This window comes from Barbus barbus, assembly GCF_936440315.1.
Source record: "Barbus barbus genome assembly, chromosome: 16".
NCBI classification, from domain to species: Eukaryota; Metazoa; Chordata; class Actinopteri; order Cypriniformes; family Cyprinidae; genus Barbus; species Barbus barbus.
The window spans coordinates 2,634,024-2,652,483 of record NC_136744.1 but is presented as its reverse complement, the minus strand read 5'-3'; the positions used below and the strand labels follow the sequence as shown (position 1 = coordinate 2,652,483).

The following is an 18,460-nucleotide window of genomic DNA, read 5'->3' as shown; positions in this document are numbered from 1 at the left end:
AAATGAGTGTGAAGGCACCTGACATGAATCTGAGACAGGTGTGAGGTCAGGTGTGCATGTGTGTCTGACCTCCTCTAGTCTGTCCAGAGCATCGTTGAGCTTCCTCCTCCTGTCCAGTGCTAGCAGCCACACCTGCTGCCACTTACTAACCAGCAGGTTCACTCTGGGGTTCTTAGTCTCGATTTGTGCCTGTGATGCTGCGGCGTACATGGACTGTGTAGGAGATCTCTTTCCTGATGACCAAACAAACAAATGGCTTCATCAGCCAAACCTAAACAACCAGTGAGTGCACTTCTGATTGGTAGAATGTATTACAAAAGCTGGTGATGTTTTTGTCTACGAGCTAATTATTAGCATTAATTAGTCATACTAGCTCAAGTGCACACATTTGCATTTATTCATTTAATAACAGATGCTGTTATTTAAATGAGGAGAGCTACACCATAGGTGGCTCATTCTAAGGAGACAATAACATGGGAAGAGTCATAATACAAAACTACAACCTCGTTGAGAAAAGCACAAGCTAGGACAGAGATGAAGATGACACACAGTAAATCCGGGGTTATAAGTGTGGGGGTGGCAAAGGGGGCTGTGGTGTTGCTTAAGAGTTCATGGGTCACCCTTTGGTTATGAGCCCAAAACTTTACCAAATAGTCTACTTTAGGGCTGTGTCCAAATTGCATACTTCGCTACTGTGGTAGGCGAAAATCAGTTTGTGAAAGGAGTAGTATGTCTCATAAAAGTACACTGAAAAAGATTTTATTTTGGACCAAAAACAAACAAAAATACTATGTGTTACAGCCAAATATAGTTCTCAAATTATAATTATGGTTTGGTTCAAAATTTACATTTTGATTTAATATTAATCAAAAATACTGATCCCAAAGACAAAAACAAAGTAAAAAGATTATTTATTTTGAAGACCACACCATACTTTATACCACCCAAAACACTATATATTTTTAGTCATAAGGTAAAATCTTACTTAAATGTAGGTCAATATTTTTTGTTTGTTCATTTTTGACAACTTAATTTCACCAGATTGGATTCGCTCAGATTGGATGCTGGTACTCACTGGCTGTCCGTCCTTTCTCTGGAACAGGGATTTGAGACTGAACCGGAGGATCCGCTGTGGCTCTTCTCTTATGAGTTTTGGTGATTTTGTCCACATCTGGTTGTTTTCTGGTCATCTCTTCCATGAATGCCTGGTGCACAACAGAGACACAAACAGCTTGTTTCTACAATTCATACTAGTAAACCTTAAAACTAATTATGCAATGCTGTTACAGCTCTTGACGGTACCTGGTGCTCAGCGATGAGCGTTTTGACTTCCTCTAACTCTTGAGGAAGGGGTTCCTTGTCTTTCTCGCCGAGCGTGGTTTCAGCCCACTGCAGCCAGGTCAGCAGGTTCTCCAGCAGTTCTTGAGTGGCCAGCAGCTCAGTCAGAGCACTGGAGAGTCTCTGCTGGTGCTGTCGGGCCCAGGCTGTTACCTGACCATCACACACAAATCTGATCATACCGTACACAGCGCTAACAGTTGTGGATCATCCACTGTGGAATCTGACCCACAACCTTTTGGTTACCAACCCAGATATTTGAAGTAGCACACAAAACAGGAAAATACTTCCTTAATCTGGCAAGATCTGATTGGCTGCCTTCACACAATTTTCGGAAATACCAGAAAAACGTAGTTTTATAAGTCTGCCTGGAACTGTTGTATTTATAAAGTTAATAAAATGAGCACTTTTGAAAAGTAACTCGTTTATGGATTCATTGATCCAGATGAGAGTGGTGTCAAATCTCTGAAAAACACTTGAAAGTGTTGTTTAAGGCAGATACATGCTTTTTCTGTATTTTTTGTGCAACCAAATGTTCTTTTTTCCTCACTCTTTCAGTTTTGTGGTAAAAATCTGTCATTGAATGCGTTTGGACATTCTACATGTCCCTCAGATGGTTTGAAGTGAGCAGAACTTAATGCTCTACTTTTAGTAATCTACTTTCATAAAAATATACATTTGATGCCTAAATACGATGTGCTTCTCATCAGAATGATTGGGAGAAATAGACGAACCTCCTCAAACCGCGCTTTAATGATGGTGTTCCAGTGTTTGATGGTGGTGATGGAGTCTGGGTGGCAGATGGACAGGATGGCTTCTCCCATGCTCGTGGCTTTATTCAGGGCCAGTCGCTTCTCCTCCAGCTTCTTCATAAACTCCTGCATGCATCAAAAGTTCTTCCATTATTAAATGGCCAAGTTAATACAAAGAGTAGCCCATCTTCATGATCCGAGCACACGAATAATGCCTGATGAGTGAGTTGACGATACTGTGCAAGCCTGAGGCGCGTACTGGAAATATGCTTATTATTTTGACTGTTATTAATTTACATTTTATTAAAACCTGCAAAAACCTTTCTGTCGAGTGATTTCAATTTTACAATAGTTTATTGTGCATGCATATTCTTTTTAAAGTTACTTAAGCAAAAAGGAGTTTATAAGACTTTAAAAGAAGTTTATTCATTCTTTATACTGTAGACATGTAGAACAAATCCGCGGTTATGCATCAATGTCTGTAATGTGTGCTGCAGGTGTGAAACTTTTAGGAATCTTATCCAAGTTGAAGGCTAGTCAATATTGGTCAGTCAGTCGTATCTGACATGGATCAGCGAATGAAACTGTGACCACAAACACCATTAACTTATATGTATGCCATCGATGGCATCCTATTCTCAGTATGTAGAGATTATGTATTACTACCTATCATTAGTAACTGGCGTTTTTACCAAAACATATCATCTCCCAGGATGTTTGCTTTCTCAAACTGTGAACGTGAATAACGTGTCGGGAACAAACTATTTTGGATATTGAATATGAGATCACACTATATGAGATGAAATATGGGAACTCTTTCCTGGCAAGCAGTAGTTAATAAAGATTTGAAGCCATGTATGGCTTTTGTTACTCAGTTGGACATGGAGAGAGACCGGCTACAGATCACTACCTCACATTATGAGTGGAGCTAATAAAAAAAGAATGTCAGGGTTGTGGAAAACACACACACACACAAACACACACGTTCTGTCTTGGAAAGATTACGATCCTTCTGGCACACAAAGTTGCAATGTAGAACAGATACAATTTCATTTTTTGTGTATGTGGCCCATCATTGTTTCCAGTAAATACTGATATGCTATTGTCACTGAAAGGTTTTACAAGGTAAACGTCACACTGATTAATTTGTCTCGTGTGGATTCTTTGTTATTGTTGTGGGAAACTTGCCTTGTGCTGTTCAATGAGAGCGCGGAGGGCTTCTTCATCGTCAGGCAGGGCACCGTGGAAGCGAAGGCTCTGCTCGGCCTCGGCAAGCCACTCCAGTAAGATATGAACAGTGGAGTGGAACTCCTCAGCCTGAGGAACAGTGTACAGATGTGTTATAAGCGTGCATTCACAAAGAGCAATTTAAAGGTGACAAGACATTTTTTCTTTTTTTTTTCCAAATAATTTTTTACAGATTTTATATATAGAATATTAATTTAATAATAATATTATATTTTAATGAGCCGAAAAGAACGCACATCACAATCTGTTTATCAATCTGCACTGGCTACAAACACCTGCTCGCATAAAATTCAAGGCATAGATGTTTGCCTACAAAACCACCTCTGGCTCTGCACCCCTTTACCTAAATTCATTACTTCAGACTTGTGTGCCTCTAGAAGCTTGTGTTCTGCAAGTGAACGTCCCTTTATTGTTCATCCCAAAGAGGCACAAAATCACTTTCACAGACTTTTAAATGAAATGTTCCCTCCTGGTGGAATGACCTGCCCAACTCAATCCTTAATCATCTTCAAGAAACGGCTAAAAACATCTCTTGCATCATTATGTGACCCTCTAACTCTAGCACTCTCTATTCTAATTCTATTCTTAAAGAAAAAAAAACTTTTAGACTTGCACTCTATTCATTTACAAACTGCTTGTTTTCTTAGAAAAAAACACACTAGCTTCACTATTCTTTTTGTATTCTATCTAGTTGTTTTCTTTTATTTATTATACAATTAACAAAAAGCCAGAAAAGGCCTTTAACACTAGCTTGCACTATTCTTTTTCTTTTCTGTTCTATCCATTTTCTTTTTATTTATCATATAATAAAAAAAAACACGTAATGCGTTAAGCTACCTGAAATTTGTTATAGCACTTGCATATTTTTGCTTTTTTGTTGATTTTGATTTCTTCAGTTTCCTCATTTGTAACTGAATGTGTAAATATATATATATATCAGATGGTGGATCAGCACCTAGAGATGACCTCTACAGCCAGGACACCTAGATGAGCCCCAGAGACTGATCCCCAATGAAGACCCTGTCTCCAAGACAGCCATCGGGACAAGACCCCAGGAACCAGATGAGTCCTTTGCACGATCTGACTCTGCTTTAGTCTAGAATTAAACTGCAGATTTTGTCTGGCCAGAGGAGAATGACACTATTTCGACAAACTATTTCCCCATCTAAATACTGTAAAGCTGATATAAAGCCACCCAGCTCTATATCAAGCCGATGTAAAGCTGCTTCGACACAATTTGCATTGTTAAAAGCCCTATACAAATAATATTGACTTGACTTGACTATATATATATATATATATATATATATATATATATATATATTGTGGCGGGAGGAGCCAACGACAGACACAGTGGGCGTGGCGTCAAGCCTCGGAGAGGCTTTTATTAAACAATACATTAAAATAAAGTGTCCAAAGGGGGAAAAGTGTCCAAAATAAACAGGGATCTGGTGTCCTCGTCGTGCTGCGGGGCTGTGTAGGAGGGCAGTGTTCAGGAGGGAAGGGTCCAGGGAAGGGGCGGAGTCCGGTGACCGCACGCGCTCCCCTCTCGGGGCCGGGAGCGAGTGGCGGCGGCGTCTCTTGCGCGGCTTCGTCCATCTTCGGGCATCCCGGCGCTTCTGGGGGATTCGGCGGCCCGGCATCCTGGCCCGTCAGCCGCCTAACGGGTGCGGCAGTCCTCCTCGACGCTCCCTTCCTGGACCCACGAGGACACCAGCGTGCATGCACGGGGGAGAGACCGGTCTCCCGAGGAGAGGCGCGCTCGGCGTTTAAACGGCGGCGGTGATGAGGCTCTACTCACGTCAGGTGCGCCTCATCACACGCCGCCAGCCCTGGCTGTTTCAGCGCCCCTCCTCTCTCACACACCCACTCCTGTCGGGAGCCTGGTGAAGGGCGGCGAATACAGGACGGGGTGGTGATGATGGACAGGGGGGAGGCAGCCGACTCGTCACAATATACACTCACCGGCCACTTTATTAGGTACACCTGTTCAATTGCTTGGTAACACAAATTGCTAATCAGCCAATCACATGGCAGCAACTCAATGCATTTAGGCATCTAGATGTGGTGAAGACGGCTTGAAGTTCAAACCGAGCATCAGAATGGGGAAGAAAGGGGATTTAAGTGACTTTGAACGTGGAATGTTTGTTGGTGCCAGACGAGCTGGTCTGAGTATTTACAAAACTGCTGATCTACTGGGATTTTCACGCACAACCATCTCTAGGGTTTACAGAGAATGGTCCGAAAAGGAGAAAATATCCAGTGAGCGGCAGTTGTGTGATGAAAATGCCTTGTTGATGTCAGAGGTCAGAGGAGAATGGGCAGACTGGTTAGAGATGATAGAAAGGCAACAGTAACTCAAATAACTACTCATTACAATCAAGGTTTGCAGAATACCATCTCTGAACGCACAACACGTCGAACCCTGAAGTAGATGGGCTACAGCAGCAGAAGACCACACCGGGTGCCGCTCCTGTCAGCTAAGAACAGGAAACAGAGACTACAATTCGCACAGGATCACCAAAATTGAACAATTGAAGATTGGAAAAACGTTGCCTGGTCTGATGAGTCTTGATTTCTGCTGCGATATTCAGATGGTAGGGTCAGAATTTGGCGTAAAGAACATGAAAGCATGGATCCATCCTGCCTTGTCTCAACGGTTCAGGCTGCTGGTTGTGGTGCAATGGTGTGGGGGATATTTTCTTGGCACACTTTGGGCCCCTTAGTACCAATTGAGCATCGTTTAAACGCCACAGCCTACCTGAGTATTGTTGCTGACCATGTCCATCCCTTTATGACTACAGTGTACCCATCTTCTGATGGCTACTTCCAGCAGGATAATGCACCATGTCACAAAGCTCAAATCATCTCAGACTGGTTTCTTGAACATGACAATGAGTTCACTTTCCTCAAATGGCCTCCACAGTCACCAGATCTCAATCCAATAGAGCACCTTTGGGATGTGGTGGAACGGGAGATTCGCATCATGGATGTGCAGCCGACAAATCTGCAGCAACTGCGTGATGCTATCGTGTCGATATGGACCCAAATCTCTGAGGAATGTTTCCAACAGCTTGTTGAATCTATGCCATGAAGAATTAAGGCAGTTCTGAAGGCAAAAGTGGGTCCAAACCGGTACTAGCAAGGTGTACCTAATAAAGTGGCCGGTGAGTGTGTATGTATGTGTGTATGTGTGTGTGTATATATAAATAAAATATATACAGGTGCATCTAAAAAAAATGTAATATGATGAAAAACTGCATTTTTTTGTAACTTATTTCAAAAAGTGAAACTTTCATATATATTTTAGATTCATTACATGTAAAGTAAAACATTTCAAAAGTTTTTTATTTTAATTTTGATGATTAGAGCTTACAGCTAATGAAAGTCAAAATCCAGTATCTCAAAATATTTGAATATTTCCTAAGATCAATCAAAAAAGGATTTGCAAAGCAGAAAAGTTCAAGTTCTTTAAAGTATGTTCATTTATGCACTCAATACTTTGTCAGGGCTCCTTTAGCACAACCTCCAGCATCAGTGAGGAATGGCATGGAAGCGATCAGCCTGTGGCTCTGCTGAGGCTCTATTGAGTCTTCAGCTTGTCTGTATTGTTGGATCGACTGTTTCTCATCTTTCTCTTGAAAATATCCCATAGATTATATGGGGTTCAGGTCAGGCATGTTGGCTGGCCAATCGAGAACAGTAATAGCATGGTCAGCAAAGCACTTGGAAGTGGTTTTGGCACTGCGGGCAGGTGCTAAAGTCCTGCTGGAAAAGCAAATCAGCATCTCCATAAAGCTTGTCAGCAGATGGAAGCATAAAGTGCTCCAAAATCTCCTGGTAGACGGCTGCATTGACTCTGGACTTGTTAAAACACAATGGACCAACACCAGCAGACGTCACGGCACCCCAAATCATCACTGACTGTGGAAACTTCACACTGGACTTCAAGCAGCTTGGGTTCTGTGCCTCTCCAGACTCCAGACATTGATTTCCAAATGAAAGGCAAAATTTAAATTTATCTGAAAAGAGGACTTTGGACCACTGAGCAACAGTCCAGATCTTTTTCTCCACAGCCCAGGTAAGATGCTTCTGACATTGTTTCTGTTTCAGAAGTGGCTTGGTAGCCCTTTTCCTGAAGACGTCTGAGCGTGGAGACTCTTGATGCACTGACTCCAGCTTCAGTCCACTCCTTGTGAAGCTCTCCCAAGTGTTTGAATCAGCTTTGCTTGACAGTATTCTCAAGCTTGCGGTCATCCCTGTTGCTCGTGCACCTTTTCCTATCCAATTTCTTCCTTCCAGTCAACGTTGGATTTAATATGCTTTGATACAGCACTCTGTGAACAGCCACCCCTTTCAGTAATGACCCTCTGTGACTTACATTCTTTGTAGAGGGTGTCAATGATTGTCTTCTGGACCATTGCCAAGTCAGCAGTCTTCCCCATTATTGTGGTTTCAAAGAACAAGAGATACCCTGAATTTATACTGTTATGTTATGAATAATGTTATGAATGTAAAATATATATGAAAGTTTCACTTTTTGAAATAAGTTACAAAAACATTTAGTTTTTCACGATATTCAAAGTTTTTGAGATGTAACTACGGTATATATATATATATATATATATATATATATATATATATATATATATATATATATATATATATATAGAAAAAATAATTACAAATCTTAATATATACATACATATATATTTTTAATGATTTTTTTAATGACTTTACCATGGCTATAAATGAGCATTTCAAAATCCTCTGACACCCTATGTTTTGGAGTTCATTCCACTATGAAATGTACGGTTACTTTCATAAACAAAAGCTCCCTTCACATCAGAATCAATTTGCAAAAAAAAAAAAAGGCTGGAGCAGCACAAACTCTACTGGATCTGACAGCAATTCTGACACTTGTAAGTTAGTTTTGTTACTGGTTTTACATGCAGGGTTAGCCAGTCATAACCGTGGTAATTTACATAGAGGTTTTTAGAGTAGCTACAGCAGCTTGTTTTATTCTAAAGGTCAAAAAGAATAAAAAAGAAATGATGTTTTCAGGTCACGAGTGTAACATCTTGCAGCATGACTGCTGATGACATGCCTTACCTGACAGAGTGCCTGCTCGAGTCGTGTCTGTTTGGACACAGAGAGGCTGCAGACCGTCTCCCAGCGCGTGCTCAGCTCTTGCATCTGAACTTTGACCCAGGACGAGTCATCGTGGCTGCTCTCAATAAGCTCACGGGCCGAGCGCTTCAAAGCCTGCACGCTGCCAGTCCTTTTGCCCAACTCTTTCTGGAACACCTGCAGTACACATGGAGAAATACATTCAACCAATCCACATTTAGCTGCCTTCAAAGACAGTGTTCTAACAGAAACGGAACCGCATAAATGAGTGATTTGGAATGATCTGCATAGGCAGCATCATCATCATACATATGCATTCTAAAACAGAACTCCTAATGGTCATGTGATGCACTAATACTCATTAAATGTATATAGCATGGATACATGTTGGGTTAAGTAGTCAATTTGTAATTAGATTTCAAGATAGCAGTTTTATTACAACTATTATAAGTACCTAATGAATTATTTTTGTCATCAACATTCCATACACATTTTATGAGGTTGTACAGTGCTGTCTGTCATGACAGAGCCTGTGTCCACCTTTGATATCATCACATTAGGGACCAATTAGGAGATACTTGTCCACTGCTATCAATCACACTCCTAACTTTATTATTTCCTAACAGCCAGGCTTTACCACATTTGCTCATAACAGCAGTCATGTCATCGCCAGGTTTTAATTATATAGCCTATGCTTTTCCATCAGCATTGGTCATTCCAAAAAAAAAAAAAAGATTATGCTGGCTCTGTGACTACTGATGATGTGGTGTATGAAATATGAATCACATTAGGCGATCCTTCCGTGTCTTGCGACTACATCAATGTTGAGAATGTTGTCATAAGCAGTTGTAGATTGAATCCATAGAAATCATGTGTAAACAGCACCAAACATAGTCAGAAGATTGCTGGTGACCTTTTTCTTAGGTTCTCGGTTTCGAACATGAATGAGCTCATCACTCATCAGCTCGAGTGTGTTCTGATGTCTGCTCTGGAGATGTGTTTGAGTTTGGGCTTGGCAGCGCTCCTGTCACTTCTAATTCAAATCATATTACACTCCCACTGATGATACTACAGCATAATTATATTCCTGCCATAAACTCCAAGAACAGAACTAAGAAGTTAAAATCACAGGGACGGATATTTTAAGAAAGCTGCTCAAGGCTTGAAAAATGCACACGCACACAGCAGCAGCACTGAGATCAGAGCATGAGGGAGACTGGACGTCCTATCATGTGCAAGTGCTCTTTCGAGTCATGAGTATGTGCAGCACCCACCATGGTATATCCTATGGTACACTTTCTTCATTTGTGTCATCACCATATTTTATCATCGTAATTTTTTTTTAACCTAGATTTGAATTATATTTTAGGTGGGGTTTGTTCTGGCTTGTAGATTTTGAGTACAGTACAGTATTTGATGAGCTCTATGTATGTGCATATGTGAATAAAAGCCTAAATGAAATCTGTCATGTAAAGCAAATCATGTCTGTACAGAAGACTCGGATTACACCATTCAATTACATGCATTTCTTTTACATTGTCTTTATGATTTTTTTTTTTTTTACGTAGTCTTCCAATGGATGGCCAAAAATTATAAGTGGATATTGAAAATGTCTAAGGCTGTGCCAAAACAATCATGTAATATATTGTGATAGCTTTTTTCATGATATTCGTTAGTTTAGTTATCTGTGTCAATGTCATTCTCATTCATTCGGCTACAGTTCAGTAATGAACCGGTTGAGTAAATCAGTCAAACTCATACGGGTACCTTATGGCTGTTGATGAGGTTCAGGACGAGATCTATGTCTCCATGCACGGGCTGGTCTTCAGCTAGCTGTGGTTCCACTTTATAGAGCCAGTCGATGAGAGCCTGCAGTGCGTCTGTGAACTGACCTGAGAACAGCAGAGCCTCCTCCAACTTATTCTGCCTGTAGAAAAAAAAAACAGCCCATTTGATGTCAAATACAGAGTTATGACAGCATATTATTTGGTCTGACCATGAATCATACAATGTTCATAACAATGAACAGTTGTATCTTTATGAGCTAATATTAACAAATAAATACTGCAACAAATGTATTGCTCATTGCTAGCTGATGCATTAACTAACATTTACCAATAGGACCTTACTGTAAATTGTTCCCAGAAAATACATATTTTAGGGATTTTTAATCACCTCAGCTTTTTGTGCATTTATGTTTTGCTGCCTTTAATTCACAATGATTTAAACACCAATGAACACCAATGTGCATAAATTGTCATAAAAAGCCAAATTCTAGAATGCACGTAATTCTAATAAAACCTGAAAGAGCCTTAAATTTGGTTATGCAAAATATAACTCATTCACATCATATTTTTAATCCACTGATTATATGCCGATTTTTTTTAGGTACATTAAAGAATTATGTTCTCAAATTCTGGTCCATAAAATCAATAAAAAATGATTAGTTTAAAAGATTTTAAAAAATTACAGATCCTTGCATTCAAATTTGAAAAGCTGTGAAGTCTGTCTGAAAGCTCAATTCAAATTCAGGAATTAAAAATGCATTCTCAAATTATTTCTGAACAGTGCACAATGCTAGTGTTGAATCTGATAGTAAACCTGTCAAACTTCAGCAAAATTAATGTGTGTTTGTTGATAGCCTGATTTTTTTTTTAATAGGGGAAAGGGATGTGTGTTTTCTTAAAATCCACCCAAATGCGCATGTACCTCTCCACAGATTTGCCGCAGACTGTGTCCCATTTGTCCCTGAGCTCACTGAGCATGTCGTCCAGTTTCTGGTTGTCATCTTGCAAGGAGGTCTTGTCCTTGAGAGCTCGGCCCGTGCGACTGGTGGTGTCATACACTGAATTCTTGCTGCCCAGAGCTTTCTGGAACTCCTACGATCCCCCACACAAGACAAACAGAGGCGAAGGGTTATTCGAACGGAGCTCAAGGGCATGTCCCGCAAGCCATCCTGTGAGGCCTTACGGGAAGCCCGGTGTCATCAAATCCTGCCATTTGTATTTGTGACTGACTCATCAGAACATCTGAAGCACTGCAGAGCTGTTAATTACATACCACCACGCAGCACTAGGATCAGGATCACACAATCCTCTGCTCTGAGTGCCGCCCACTCGTATCCCGCTTTAAAACCACTGATGCTGCACATCATCTGTGACTGAGGAGCCTGACTTCAGTTTTAAAGAATTGCAACTGAAAACCATCTAACAACTCAGTCTGTTTACTTCATTTTTTGGCACTATGTGGCCTGAAATCATAACGTCTTTAAACTTCTAACTCCGTGTCCACACCGGACGCAAGCGGCGTGATGCAATGCAACAAAAAACAAACGAACCATCGGTGATGCTGTCTACACTGAATATGGCGCGGCGCAGTGTGACACGGCAAATCCCCGACAGTAAACTGCTGCCTTGTTCTATTTATGACATACTGACACAAAATTAAAATGATTTGCAGCAGTTGCTTTGATGCGTTCAGTGTAGACAGACTTTAGATGTCGCATCCGGTGTAAAAAAATTTAAACTAGTGCTGTCAAACGCTAAATTGCGATTAATCACATCCAAAATAAAAGTTTTTGTTTACATTATATATGTGTACTGTATATATGTATTATGTATATATAAATACACACACATCAATGTATGTATTTAAGAAAAATATGTTACGTTTATACATTTAAAATACTTATAATATCAATTATGTGAATATAAATATATACATGGAAATATTTTCAAAATATATAAATTTTTAAAATATAAAAAAAAAACATCTGTGGGGCAATTAATTATACAGGAGTTTAACAGGATGACACTTCTGACCCACAGTCAGTGAAAAACACAATAGCTGTGAGTGAAGAAACACCTGGTATTGTGATTCACGCTGTCCATTCAGCAGCGCGTCAGATGTTCCTCTTACACAGATGGGGGATAAAAACATAGGTGTTAATGATGTGAACAGGAAGTCTGTATGACCCCATTTAAATCCATTTTGTGACCGGATCACAAGTGGTCAGCACCAAATATAGGTGCAAACGAGTAAACTGTTCAGTGTATTGTGTAGTTGAAATGCTCATCTGTCCCGAATGTGAGCGTGGTGAAACGTAGCCTATTCCTCTAACACGTGATTATTCTAGGATGTGAAAGCACAGCACAACAAGCGATTCACATGGATTACAATCGAAAATTACAGCCGCACTCCTTACCCTTTTTATTTGCTCATAAGCTGCGTAACATGGGTTTGTTTGTTCAATTTTCATTTCCATTAAAGTGATGTACAGTGTGTCAAAATAAGAGAGGAGCATCTTCATGAAATCCGAACACAAGTGGTCACAGGAGAAGCATTTTATTACCATTTTAAAACTGCTTCAGACTACTATTACTAATATAAGTTAGTCATCTTGTTTTTTCTTCTTCTTCAAGAATGGTCATGGCTTTTTAAGTCAGTTACTTAAAAAGTTAGCTGATCTGATTGAATCCAAAAAGTAATACTTATTACCCCTGATTAACTGCTACTTGGCCAGACTAGTTATTAGCCTAGTTTATGCATCTGGCACCAGGTGGAAATGGTCATGTGTCTCGGCTGATCACTTGTGATCGGATCACTGAGAATGCCTCTTAATAGCAGATATGTGTTGGACAGAGGAATGGACTGGTGTCGCTCACCTTGTGCTGGGTTAACTGTGTCTTCATCTTGTCCGGATCATTAGCGATCTCCAGCTCAGAGTCCAGCGCTCTCTCGGACTCCTCCAGCCACTCCATCAGTTTGTTCCAGGACTCATGAAACTGCAGAAGACAAGAGCATGAGAATCCATTTGTGTAGTATGCTGTGTATTATAGCGTTTTCTTTATTTCATCTTAGATCAGAACCAAACAATGTTTTACATCACTGAACCACAGATCATTTATTTAGGTTTTTTTACACTGAACAACACAATATTCTTTAACGTCCAACGACTTTGCTCAAAAATCGATTACAGTTATATATAAATAATTGTTTGCATACATATTAAACCTCTCAGGTCAGTATTTATTAGATGTGCCTTTGAAAGCGATTCCAAAGGAGTCTGTGTTGATACTGTAGGTCTTTATTATCAGATCTGCACATCTGGCCACTGCATTGTTTCTCATCCTCTGCCTGTGAGTGGACAACATTATTCATGGTCCCTCATAAATTTTCAATTGGACTGAGATCTGGACTTTGACTTGGCTACTCCAGGACATCAGCATTGTTGTTTTAAGCCATTCCTGTGAAGCTCTGGCTTTATGCATGGGAATAACAAATCTTGTGTCTTGTCTTGCAGGGATTTCCCTGTTTTCCCTACATTTATTTTATCCTATACCCCTTATTCAGACCCGTTCGTGGTCAAGAAGAATCCCCACAGTGTGCAAGACTGCACATGAGTGAGCTTCATATCCTCTTATACTATGACTTAAGTTTATCTGTTTACAGGGGCAATGCACATTTATGAAAATTACTGTAAATATGCAAGAAATTAGCAGAAAGGCTATTTTTCATCTGTAGACCCTTGAAAGAATGCGAAGAATGTAAAAAAAAAAACTGCATTGTAAATTTGACATTAAAGAGTCTGTGTTGAGTCTGAGTCTAAGGTTGATCAGTGGCAAGAAAAAGCGTGATTAAAAAAGCATGGCTTTTAAATGAGTTTTATCCCACAGGATATTCCCACCTGTTTGGCACGTTTCCTGGCATCGTCCAGCAGGCGTCCTCTCTCCACTGACCGCTGCACGACCTTCTCCCAGCGGCCTTGAACGCTCAGCAGGAGGTTCTTGATCAACACCACATCCTGTTTCTGACTGAAGTACTTGAGGTGTGTTCCTGTCTGATCCAGCTCGATGATCTGATCCCGATGTGAGTTCACCTCGGTCACAAACACCTGCAAATCCAGCAGATCCATTTTAGAAAAAAAAAAAAATAAATATGGAAAAGGACTGTTTCTTTCAACTAAAACAATATGGCTCATTTAAAGTCACACTGAAATGCAAGTAGCAGCAGTTGATGATTTTTTTATATGATGATATGATATTGTATGAAAAATGTATTAAATTATGATCACACTGAAGCAACTTACAATATAATCACAGTTGATAAGGTAAAAGAAGCACACAGTGTACAGTAGAAATGATGTTATAATATAATAATTATCAGGAACTGTGTATTATATGGAGTCCTAAGTACCGAGTAATATTAATTAACAACATGATCTTACTGCAGGGTTAGGATTTGGTTTTGGTTTAGGGTTATTGCAGGAAATTATGCATAATTTACTGTTGTTATTATTATAGTAAAAACATGCAATATATCTAAGTATCTTTCAATACAACACATTTAATAATATTAACATTATTGCAACAATATAACATTAGCATTGTTGTTTTAAAGTTACAGTTTTTAAAAATAGATTTTGTTCTTTTTCTATACTGATTCTGAAGATTTGTTTTGTTTGTACAAAATAAGCTATACTTTGTACACAGTCTTGGTATTGTACACTTTTTTACCATACAACAGTATGTATATTTTGTTGTCAAATTAAATATATTTCATATGCAATATTCAATAAGAATAATAATTGCATGAATATTTATATCTGGTGCATTTCGTTTACTTTTAAAAAACTATTACAATGATAACAATATGACACGTTTTAGTGACTTTATAATGTAATACATTCTTACAATGTGGAAACTTTTACTACATGATTAGTTATTATTACATTAATAATATACTTATGTGTAGTTATTACAATACTATTTGCTATTACACAAGTTGCTGCAATTTTTATGCAAAACACATGCATAGATGAACTGTTCACAATAAGATCTGTAAACAGTTTCAGCAGTAGGCCGGGTTAGCTGCATGAAAGTTTTTGTTAGACTTATGTTGCATATCATGTCAAAGAGCACTGACCTTATGCTCATCTATCTGGAACATGATGGTCTCCAGGATGAGGGAGGCAGGCGAGCCCATAGTGAGGGTCTGTTCGGCCTGGGTCAGCCAGTTAATGAAATCCTGCAGTGAGTTATGGAAGTCTGTGGCCATCGCCAGGGCCTCCTCCAGTTTCACCTATGGCCAATCAAACACATCCTTTCATCTCAGATTCATGTACAGGGACAACTGTAAGTCATTGGTAGGTTGACTTCCTGAAGAGTGTACTTTCGTAGCATGTTTGCTTAAGCGGCCTGACATGTAAACGTCTGCCTCAGCCCTTGGGGTTTGGGGTGGGACTGCCTGAAACAAGCTGTTTGGCTTATTGTAGAGAATGAACTAGTTTGACAAATGAAGATGGGGATGGTGGAATGTTTGGGAAACAAGTTTGAAATCAATCCTTAGGCTAGTTAGTAACAAGACAAGGCAAGACACTTGTTATTTTGCGAAATATGATGATATCTTTGGTATTTTGTAGCATTTTCCTCATGTCACTGATAGGCAGAGGAGGATATGAGACACAGGAACTTCCCTTGCACCGCTGGATCACAATCACTCAATGAGCTCATCCAGCAGCATGTGCCTCACCGCATGTAATGAGATGTCTGCTTAGCATCACATGTGAGGAGGTATATAAAAGCTGCAGATGTTAACGGATGACCTGACTTGAGATCAGACGAGGTTCTGACAACAGCTTGTGTGGTCAAATTCCTGTTGTAAACCAACGTCTTTGCCAAGCTCCAGACTCAACACAGCAAAATGACCTAAATCAAATATACATTACTCTGACAACAGACAGATCTGATTTGGACTTTTTCTAACGTTAACATTTATTATTAGTTCACCCAGAACTGAATATGTGGTCATCAGTCACTCACCTAAATATTTTTAAGAATACAGATCTCAAGTCTTATTTTCAGTGTGCTTTCAATGTGTTTTGGTCCATTCTATACCACATACATTCATTGTATGAAAAAGAGAAGCGTGTTCATCTTAAAATGTTCTCCTTTTGAGTGGCACAGAAGAAAAAACAAATCACAGAGTTGGGTCGACGATAAAGGTGATCAATGATGACAGAAGTAGTTTTGTTTTTGGCTGAACTGGTGGTTTCCTCCACTTCAGCTACTTTTTAGAGACCGCAGACAACTCTACTTTGTTCTGTAGTGATTTATAACTCACTTTGGGCTTGTGCTCGAGCGGAAATGAATCATTCGACTGACCGCATCAAAGCACAACAGCTGACAGATCTGATAGCACAGCTACATGAGCATAATCAGGACTTGAACTCTGAGATCCAAACCAACAGCCCAGTGATGATGAGAATGAGTCAAACTGACAGGAAGAACACAGAGAACTCTAAATCAGACTCTCACCTTCCTCTCTGTCACTTTGGCCTGAACACATTCCCACTTCTCCTGCAGGTTGCGCAGGTCCAGTTCGGTGGTGCTGTCTTGACCCTCAGGGGTCATGGCCAAAATCTGCTGCCCTCGGTCAAGAAGCTGCTTGTATATTTCCTCCTTGGCTTCCAGTGTACTGCAGAGCTCCTACAAACACACAGAGAGATACATCACGTTCACTGACAACCTGACTATTCAAAGAGTATTCTGATGTTTGAGTGTAAATATTTTCTTTATAGATAAACAGAAATCAGAAAGTGTGAAAAATCTATCAAATGTTTCATAAACATTCATACAATTAGATAAAGCCAAAGTCTGACTAGTGTTGTGTTTTTCCTCCTGGTGCAAATTCAACCAAAAATGAAAATTCTGTCACTATTCAATCAAAAAGGAATAATGAATGTAGTTCATAAAACTCACGCTCTATATTTCTATATTGAGTTTTTTCTGGAGCTTGATTCTGATTCTGATCATTGTGCTTATATTTTGCATGAAAAGATGTGCTTGGAGCTTTTTCATGTTGTATTAAGGAGGAAAGAAAGGCATATGGGTTTGAATCGTCTCGAGGGTGAGTACATGATGACAAATTATTCAATATTGGGTGATTAACATTCTTTAATAAAATGCTCAGATAAAACAAACAAAACTGTTCTCAATTACAAATGCATAAATCTTTTAATTACAAACGCTGTAAATGTAAAATGTAAAATAAATATCGTGTTTGTTAGTTGTTACAAGCTGGCCATCGGTGGTATTAAACACATACCAGATGGGTGTTAAGCTGCTCTCGGGCCGTGTCTGGTAAGCCTCCGAGGGCCTTTGATGCTAACAGCTGACGCTCTGTGTCTTTCAGCCACTGCTGCATGTCTTCAATCTCACCATGGAAACCTTGAGCCTGAAAACAGATCCGCCAGCGTCACAACAATAGAGTCACACATTCATTACCACCCGCCGGAGGGGTGAGAGGCTTGAGTAATGAGCAGATTATTAGTCCTAAAAATGGCAAGTTTGTAGGAAATCTCTCAGTTTTGAGAACAATGCTGTCTGGATTCAAAATGAGTTAGCATAGTCAATAAACAACTAGCTACTTTCCTGTTCCCTGTTTTAATGTGGGAAAAAAAAAGTTTTTGGGGGTTTTTTAACAAAATGCTTCAGGTCTATAAAACGATTGTGCTTCTTCCATTTTTAATTAATTAAAAAACTGTTGAAAAGGTTTGACATAGATATCATTATTTATATTAAGGGCCACTTTTACTAAAAGATTGCGCCAGCACAAACCGTTGAAATAGTACTGTCAGGTTTTACTAAAGACGCGCAGAGAAGAATCAGCGCTGAAAAGGCGCCTGGCCTTACTGAATATGCATTTTTAGGAGTTTCTCTTTCAGACGCAAAAGTTATGGGAGGAGAGTATTCAAATGAATCACGCAACGTGTTTTACTAACGTTTGCGCTCGTCAAATTACTGGCATTTGCGCCATTATTTAACGCCCAAAAAAGCATGTCTTAAACTATTTTGCGCTTGAAATGGCTGCAATTGTTGTTGCTAGGAGGAGGCACCGCAGAGAACAGAGAGCAGGTAGAAGATTTTTTTCCACATGTATTAATTTATTAATTTCAGGATATAAAAGACGACTTCATCAAAGCTCTATCAAAA

At 39.6% G+C, this 18,460-nt stretch overlaps 1 protein-coding gene across 1 annotated transcript in view; it reads right to left on the bottom strand.

Moving 5' to 3' along the window:
* Positions 1-18,460, bottom strand: part of LOC306882057 (dystonin-like) — a 166,645-nt gene that overhangs the window by 9,984 nt on the left and 138,201 nt on the right. Inside the window, exons 75-87 of the mRNA XM_079436492.1 lie at positions 17,574-17,702; positions 16,784-16,954; positions 15,393-15,548; positions 14,155-14,361; positions 13,133-13,252; positions 11,178-11,347; positions 10,236-10,395; positions 8,451-8,645; positions 3,279-3,407; positions 2,073-2,216; positions 1,303-1,491; positions 1,076-1,205; positions 70-233 (exon numbers count right to left, since the gene is read on the bottom strand). Of these exons, the coding sequence (XP_079292618.1) occupies positions 70-233; positions 1,076-1,205; positions 1,303-1,491; positions 2,073-2,216; positions 3,279-3,407; positions 8,451-8,645; positions 10,236-10,395; positions 11,178-11,347; positions 13,133-13,252; positions 14,155-14,361; positions 15,393-15,548; positions 16,784-16,954; positions 17,574-17,702 (2,064 nt within the window). The remainder of the gene's footprint in view (positions 1-69; positions 234-1,075; positions 1,206-1,302; positions 1,492-2,072; positions 2,217-3,278; positions 3,408-8,450; positions 8,646-10,235; positions 10,396-11,177; positions 11,348-13,132; positions 13,253-14,154; positions 14,362-15,392; positions 15,549-16,783; positions 16,955-17,573; positions 17,703-18,460) is intronic.